The 9,001-nt window shown below is 39.5% G+C and overlaps 1 protein-coding gene across 3 annotated transcripts in view; it reads right to left on the bottom strand.

Annotated features, from left to right (window-relative positions):
* TGS1 (trimethylguanosine synthase 1) overlaps positions 1–9,001 on the bottom strand; it is a 57,262-nt gene that overhangs the window by 30,916 nt on the left and 17,345 nt on the right. For 2 of the 3 annotated variants that reach the window (XM_017531801.2, XM_017531800.2), the window contains exons 5-7: positions 7,035–7,152; positions 4,024–4,110; positions 581–755 (exon numbers count right to left, since the gene is read on the bottom strand). In XM_017531801.2, the coding sequence (XP_017387290.1) occupies positions 581–755; positions 4,024–4,110; positions 7,035–7,152 (380 nt within the window). The remainder of the gene's footprint in view (positions 1–580; positions 756–4,023; positions 4,111–7,034; positions 7,153–9,001) is intronic. The other variant, XM_017531802.2, reaches the window with a different exon arrangement.

Below are 9,001 nucleotides of genomic sequence, written 5' to 3'. Positions count from 1 at the left end.
TTGTCTGTTACTATATAGGCAAGGTTGTGTTTTTGTTTTTGTTTTGGGATGCAGTCTTACTCTGCTGCCCATGCTGGAGTACAATGGCACTATCTCAGCTCACTGCAACCTCTGCCTCCCGGGTTCAAGTGATTCTCCTGCCTCAGTCTCCTGAGTAGCTGGGATTACAGGTACCCGCCACCACGGCTGGCTAATTTTGGTATTTTTAGTAGAGATGGGGTTTCACCATGTTGGCCAGGCTGGTCTCGAACTCTGGACCTCAGGTGATCCTCTTGCCTCAGCCTCCCAAAGTGCTAGGATTACAGGTGTGAGCCACTGTGCCCGGCCAAGGTTGCATTTTTTAAATCATCTCAGACACTGCTACTTTGTAGCTTTCAAATACTTCCTTTTCATCCTACCTCGACTTACCCTTTTTCAAATTTAGTTTACATAATATATGCCTTAAAGAAGCAAGTTAAAAAAAATTATGTGCCTTGGTGCCTAATAGAAACAGGCTTCCTATTTGAATACAACAATTTTAAGGGGTCAAGCTTATAAAACATGATTCTATCTACAAGTATAAAATAAAATTTATACATACCTTACTCAGAGTTTTGCTTTTCTTGAAAAATGGTTTTTCTGACTCTTCGGTAAAGAAGATGTGTTTGTTTTTCATTTTTATTTGTCTGCGCATGTCCAGGTACTTAGACTTATGTTTCATGTTCTTCTCTAGATACCTGACCTGCCGATGACTGAAATTTGGAATTCCACCATATCTGTGACCAGATCAAAACAAGTGACTCACACCTTAAATTCTAGGATTATATTTCCTTATAGGCAAAGAGAATGAAACTAACATTTTTCACTCATTTTTACACCATTTTAATTCCCTATTCAAAATTATGAAAATGACAAATTCAAGTTCAACTTGTAGAAGAGTTGATGGTCTAACTTTTATGTTAATTCTAAAGCAAATGTGCGACACCAAAGTTGGGAAGAGCAACATACCTAATATAGAGCAGAAAGTAGAAATTACATAGTAGATTGCAATAAACAAATAGTTAAAAAACGAAAACCCTATCCCCTTGTTAGGGAAATATAAATTTTCTTAAGGTGGGGTGATGTCAAAGCTCTTTAACACATTTCTGGATGTGTCTGAATTATCTAAATCAATCTGAGCTTATAAAAGAAGCCAAACCTTAGTATCAAAAAGAGAATGTCTGATTTAATCATCTGAAATTTTCTAGTCCTAAAAGATATGTCTCTGCTATGAAGCCTCCTTTGATTATACTAAGCCTCAATTAACTCCCTCTCCTACAAACTATCAGGGACTTAAAAGTGTCACCAACACTTTAGCATTTCTAATATCCAGAATAGTTTGGGTTTAAATGTCAGGTCTTACTTTGTAGCCATATTATAAACTTCTTCTAATAAGCAGTATATTTTATGCTTCTCTTTTAAGCAGAATTGGGTGCTCGAAATAGAAGAGTAGTTAAGTTAAATCTCAGGCAAGAAAAGAAATAGATCTCTACAAGTGTATACTACCAAAATCTACCCAAGAATTCCTCAATAAAATTACATATGCATAGTAATAAATCCTGCCAGAATTTAAAAATCTTTTTACATTGCTAAATTTTATGATCTTGGCCTTAAGTGATTATATGAACTACTGATTATAAGAACTATAATTGCCTTGAAATACCTAAAGGAGAAAAACTGATAATCTTTAGAAACTCTAATAGTCAACATGTACTTCTGAACTAATTCAAATTCAACTTTGAGACATTCCTTGTGTCCCTTTCTTGCTGACTTTATAATGTGTAGATATCTACTTAATGTGTAGATATCTGCACATTTTATGTGTTCATATGCTTTAACTCAGTGGTACTTACACAACTTATAAAATAGATAAGTAGCACCTGAAATCTCATATGCTTTAACTCAGTGGTACTCATACAACTTATAAAATAGATAAATAGGACCTGAAATCTCAACCCTTAGAAACATCAAAGAACACAGTCATGGTTTAGATTACTGGCTGTCTTTGGCCAGCCTTACCTACTCAGTTTAGTCTTCATGTCATGTGTGATAAAATCTCTAGTCGTTCTAACACAAATACCTACTTCTTCATATGTTCCTTTATATTTAATGCTTGGGCATTTAATCCCAGAGTAATCTTATGTCTTCTACATACAAATGTTCATAGCAGCTTTATTTATTCTTGAAATTTCATTTTATTTTTTTCATTTTCTGCCTTGCTATGTTACCCAGGCTAGTCTTGACCTCTGGCTTCCAGCAATCCTCTCACCTCAGCTTCCCAAAGTGCTGGGACTGCAGGTGTGAGCCACTGCACCTGCACTGCAGCTTTAACTGTAATAGCAAAATGCCAGAAATAATCCAAGTGCCCTTTAACTGTTACATGGTTGAGCAAATTTTGATACATCCATACACTGGATTTCTATTCAGCAATAAGAAGGAATAAATGGGCTGGGTGTGGTGGCTCATGCCTGCAATCCCTGCATTCTAGGAGGCCGAGATGGGAGGATCACTTGAGGCCAAGAGTTTAAGACCAGCCTGGGCAACATAGCAAGACCCCATCTCTATGAAGAAACTTAAAACAGTACTGAACTCCAGCCTGGTTTATACAGTGAGACCCTAAGGAAGGAAGGCAGGCACTTGTAACAATCTGGAGGGACCTGTGGGCATTATGCTTAGATCTTAGGAAACAATTTAGATGTTATTAATTAGGATGATTGATAAAACACAATGCCTCCATTTACAGAATTAGCTAAATGTTTCCACCAACAAGAATGGGTGTCCATGATATATATTGTTGAAGGAGAAAAGCTGGAGAGTATGCATAATATGACCTCATTTTTCTGTTTTACACAAAGAGAACCAAAATGTATTATATATGGCCAGTCATGGTGGCTCATGCCTATAATCCCAACACATTAGGAGGCCAACGTGGGCAGCTCACCTGAGGTCAGGAGTTTGAGACCAGCCTGGCCAACATGGTATAATCCCATCTCTACTAAAAATACAAAAAGAATTATCCAGACGTGATGGCGCACACTTGTAGTCCCAGCTACTCAGGAGGCTGAGGCAGGAGAATCGGCAGAACCTGGGAGGCAGAGGTCACAGTGAACCAAGATCACGCCACTGCAATACAAACTGGGCGACAGAGTGAGACTGTCTCAAAAAAACAAAACAAAAACAAACAAAAAATGTGTGTACATGTATACAGTCATAGCACACAAGAATTTGGAGGGCTGTATGCCAAACTCTTTGAGAGTCTCACTCTGTTGCCCAGGCTGGAGTGCAGTGGTATTATCATGGCTCACAGCATCCTTAACCTCCTGGGCTCAAGTGATTCTCCCATCTCAGCCTCCCAAAGAGCTGGAAATACAGGCATGTACCACTAAACCCAGCTAATTTTTAAATTTCTTGTAGAGATGGGGGTCTCTCTATGTTGCCAAGACTGGTCTTGAATCCTGGGCTCAAGCAGTCTTCATGCTCCAGCCTCCCAAAGTGCCAAACTCTTTAAATACTAACTACATCTGAGAATGACTGGAAGATGTTTTACTTTTTACTTGTTATTTGGTTTGTTTGAATTTTACTCTTTCTTAAAAAGAGCAGATTTCAACTTTTTATGGCATGCTTACTATGGTTTTCAGATGTACACATGTGAGACTCTAGGTGAGAAGAGAACCATGCTTAGAAGTCACAAGAGCTGGGCCTAAATTCCCTCTCCAGTAAATGATGTGATCTTGACCAAGTCAAAGCCTCTTTGAGCTGCAGTTGCTTTATCTATGAAATGGAGTAACAACACTGGATTACCATGAAATACCACTGAGTTAAAGCTTATGAACACATCAAATGTACAGGGATATCTCTACCACAATTCTAACAAGAAGTGCCCTAATCACTACATCTCAAATGTTATACACATTGTCGTTTATTAGTTATCTGAATACCAGAGTGCTCTAAGATAGCTGAAGTGGTTAGGACTTCTGGAAGACAACAGTTTTAATGAATACTTACTTTTGTCCTGAGCCATGCTTGAATCCTAGAAGGGAACCACTGTCATCAAAGTCTGAAGCTGGGTTTTCATCGATGTCCAGTTCATGGCTAAATGAATAAAGAAAAGGTAAACAGTGACAAGCCATTACCACCAGAGCCCACCAGTTCTGATAAATATTAAAAAAGCAATATAATTGACCCAGGCAAACTTCCCATCACTATAATCAACCATAGTTCACAAATCCAGGAAACCAGGAGAAAGAGTACTTTAATTAGAATTTTCCAAATGAGGGCCGGGCGCGGTGGCTCAAGCCTGTAATCCCAGCACTTTGGGAGGCCGAGGCGGGTGGATCACGAGGTCAAGAGATCGAGACCAGCCTGGTCAACATGGTGAAACCCCGTCTCTACTAAAACTACAAAAAAATTAGCTGGGCATGGTGGCGCATGCCTGTAATCCCAGCTACTCAGGAGGCTGAGGCAGGAGAATTGCCTGAACCCAGGAGGCGGAGGTTGCGGTGAGCCGAGATCGCGCCATTGCACTCCAGCCTGGGTAACAAGAGCGAAACTCCGTCAAAAAAAAAAAAAAGAATTTTCCAAATGAGATAAGTACCCAGGAGTGTTTGGAACACACAGTAATAAGTACTCCAGTCTTAATCCATGTCAAGTAATAATTTCTATTCCTGAGTATGGTACGAATATCATGTCTCCATTTTCCTTTAGAAAACACCAGTAAAAGCTGTAGCCTTAAATAAATCTCCCAAAGTGATTTTTCCAAAGGTTTCCCTTAAAAACAAGGAAACGTTTGATACATATCAATCCTATCAAAAAAATTTTAAAAGAAAAAAATTATTAAAAAGAATAAGATTGTGATATGAGTGATATTAAGTAACCCAGGAGAATCCATCTATCAGAGATCTTTTAATAACTAGTGACTACCCCCAGCCATAATCCCAAGTAAAGGAAAATGGTGAGAAGTAATTCTTACAAAGTTTGTCCTTCAAAGTAGATTATACTCATTGAAAACACATTATCTTTGCCTTCAGTAACTAGTAGGAACTAGGGAGCTAACAAGCAACGTCTACTATATAGAGGGAGCATAGTAGAGGCATACTTGTTTTTCTAGAAGCTATATAGAGGACAAAAGTCTTATGTCGAGCACCTCATATCCTGTCAGAGAAATGAAGTGTCCAGCTAACTTCCAAGTTCAGTAATGATACTTTCAGTATCAGTAAGGTACTTTCCTTGCTACCTACAGCATTAACATCTGACTACATCCTGCCTTACATTATTCTCTACATGTTTAATGATGTGTAGAAGCGGTATAAACCTCCAAGAAAAAAATGTAAAGATGAATACCCAAAAAAGAACTTTTATTTGGTTATAAAACACAAAAACAGGATTGCAACTTCGGACATAAGTGCAGAATGAGGTGGTCTCATGAAATGTCCAAAGAAGAATGGAAAAGGTTAGAGTTTCATTGAGGAAAGAGGTCACGCAAGTTGTTTAGAAAGTTAGTCTACTGGCGCTGGCAGCATCTTACAACAAACAGCTGATGAGTTTTGATTAAGAGAGCCAGTGGTTGTTGGGTGGAACTTGAATCTGAGAGTTATGGTTAGGCCTCTGCAGTTTTGGATTGGGTCTGTGAGACTGTGTCAGGCACATGTTCCTGTATGAGCAGCTATCTGTCCTTGTGTGATGCTTTGGCTTGGAAACATTTCTGTGACAGTTCCTGTTATCAGGCAAATCGTGCACGAGAGCCCTCCTTTCATGGCCTTCCCTGGCTACATTTTACCATCATTTGACACAAGTGATTCTGTTTTGAGTCTTACAACTTTCACAGTGGTAAACATTAATTGCGCTGCTTCAAGTAGAGCTGGTTTGGGCTCCAGCTTTAAAGCTGTCATTATTGTGAAAAACTCTAAGCAAGGTACTCGTCCCTGTTTGCCTGTGTTCCTATCTATTCAATGAGAGCATGAGCTTGGTCTATTTCAGCAATTCAAGCCTGGGAGACGATATACCCACATTTTTGAAAAAAATTAGAACTGGTGAGAGAGAGAGAGAGAATATGAATATAATTATTAGTTAAAAGTTATGGCCAGGCACAGTGGCTCACGCCTGTAATTGCACCACTTTGGGAGGCTGAGGCGGGCAGATCACGAGGTCAGGAGTTTGAGACCTGCCTGACCAACCTGGTGAAACCCCGTCTCTACTAAAAATACAAAAATTAGCCAGGGTGGTGGCACGTGCCTGTAATCCCAGCTACTGGAGGGAGGCTGAGGCAAAAGAATTGCTTGAACCTAGGAGGCAGATGTTACAGTGAGCTGAGATCACGCCACTATACTCCAGCCTGGGCGACAGAGCAAGACTCTGTCTCAAAAAAAAAAAAAAAAAAAAAAGTTAGAATCTACTGATAGCTACTAAATGTCAAATACATTATATGCTAGCTTCTGTCTACCCAAGGGTCATAAAAAAGGCATCAACCCAATCTTATAGATGAGAAATTAAGAAATGTACTTAGGCTGGGTGTGGTGGCTCACACCTATAATCCCAGTGCTTTGGAAGGTCAAGATAGGAGAATCACTTGAGGCCAGGAGTTTGAGATCAGCCTGGGCAATATAGTGAGATCCTGTCTCTACAAAAGATTTGAAACAATTAGCCAGGAGTGGTGGCACATGCCTGTAGTACCAGCTACTCAGGAGGCTGAGGTAGAAGGATGGATTGAGCTGAGGAGTTCAAGTTTACAGTGAGCTATTATCATGCCATGTATTCCAGCCCGAAAGATAAAGTGAGACTGTGTCTTTAAAAAAAAAAAAAAAAAAAAAAGAGGTAAATGTACTTAGGGTTTGTGAGTGGCAGAGTTTAGCTTTGACCATAGGTCCAGGTCCAAAGGTTCAGAATCTTACCAGTAGACCCCGCCTCTTCTTACAAGATTACCAGTGTTGTGAACATAACAATCATTTAATAACCACTTGCTTACGGACACAAATGCTTACTCTAACACACACTGGTGAGGGGGGCCTCATGCAACTTACCTCCTCTTGAGTTTGCTTGGCTTATGCTCAGGTGGATCTTCCTCACTTTCATCTCCATCAGCACCACTGGCGTGAAGTCTGACTTTGCTTGTGTTTGTTCCCGAAGACTTCTGTGAATCTAAATAGGCAGAAATACCGCAGTAGGTTTTTCCCTTGGTTTTACAACTTTTCTGCTATTTGTAAAGCCAATCAAAATATTTCAGTGCCTTTTCTGCAATGAACTGTACACGTGCATAAAAATGCCGGGTCACGTCTACCTGTTTGTGTGTCTACATGCAGAGTCTGTGCATTTAAAAAATCCTAACTACAAGGTTAAATTTAGATTAAAGCTGTCTCTGTATATACTTTAAGCTCAGCTTAAAGGTTTCTCCATACATAGTGAACTGTAACTTAATTGGTTGTATAAAAAGACTGTAACCTACTGTGTACCAAGCACAGTTTTGGTTAATCACAGGCAGCCACTGTACAAACAATGTTCAAGTAAGGCAAAAGCTGAGCTGTAACCAGTCCAGCTGTTTCTGTACCTCACTTTCGCTTCTGTATGTCATTTTCCTTTTTCTGTCCATAAATGTTATAACGATGATGTAGCAGCCCTGGAGTTGCTCTGAATCTATTCTGGCTCTTGGGGCTGCCTGATTTAAGAATCATACTTTGCTCAATTAAACTCTATTAAATTTAATTTGTCTAAAGTTTTTAACAGGTTTAAAAATTTCCATGCTCTAACTACTTAAAAAAAAATTCCCAAACTAAAACTTCTTCACAGCTGCCCACATCTACACAAACTAACCCACAAAGCTGCCTTTGTGACAGCTATCAGCAGTCATTCTTTTGGAATTTTAATTTAACTGACTCTAAAGACGGCATAATCACATTGATGAAAAAGAACTACTCTTCATTTGCCTTTAATGTAGTATGAAAGTAACATTAATAATGAGAGTAACAAAGACAATACTAAATACTACCTTTAAAAAGAGTTCTTTAACTTATGGTGGTTAAAATTAAGGCACAAATCTTTGTTCTTTATTTTGTCAGACTGGAAGAAAGCAGATAGGTGAGACCAGGAGGAAAGAGGTGTTTGCAGGGTAGACAGGAAGCTTTGACTGTGTGAGGATACACTCTCAGAAGAGCACCAACCACAAGAGTAGAAAACATACTTACATAGAAGCGTAACAAATATCTTAAATTTCGAACTCAAGGGACGATCTAAAACAAATCAAAATCTAAAACCCTCAAATTCATCCTGATGGCAGACAAACTGGAGTTAAATTATAGAAATGGCCAATCTATAATCATAAATAAGGGAACAGGCAATGGAAGGCAGAGACTGTGAGAATTACTGTATGGCAAAGAAAAAAAGCAGACAGACAAGGGAGGAAAACCAAAGAGGGTAAATAAGACAGTAAGTCAGAGGCCAGTACAATGCCCACTTATGTATATTATAAACTTTATGGTCAAAAATATGTACAGAAAGGTATCAGGAGAGTATAGAAGAGTATCAGAATGTTAATATAAAATCTTCAGATAGGCCAGGCACAATGGCTCATGCTTGTAATCAGTGCATTTTGGGAAGTTGAGGTGGGCGGGTCACCTGAGGTCAGAAGTTTGAGACCAGCCTGACCAACATGGCAAAACCGGTCTCTACTAAAAATAAAAACATTAGCCAGGTGTGGTAGCTCACGCCTGTAGTCCCAGCTACCTGGGAGGCTGAGGCAGGAGAATTGCTTGAACCCAGGAGGCGGAGGTTGCAGTGAGCCAAGATTGTCCCACTACACTCCAGTGTGGAAACAGAGCAAAACTCTGTCTCAAAAAAATAAAAAAAACTTCAGATAAAAAAAGATGATGGCTGGGCATGGTTGCTCAAAGCCTGCAATCACAGAACTTTGGGAGGCTGAGGTGGGAGGATCACTTGAGGTCAGGAATTTGAGACCAGCCTGGCCAACATGGTGAGACCCCCATCTCTACTAAAA

This window comes from Cebus imitator, unplaced genomic scaffold (genome assembly GCF_001604975.1).
Source record: "Cebus imitator isolate Cc_AM_T3 unplaced genomic scaffold, Cebus_imitator-1.0 Scaffold73, whole genome shotgun sequence".
Taxonomy (NCBI): Eukaryota; Metazoa; Chordata; class Mammalia; order Primates; family Cebidae; genus Cebus; species Cebus imitator.
The sequence above is the reverse complement of the archived record's forward strand: the minus strand, read 5'-3'. Positions and strand labels throughout refer to the sequence as shown.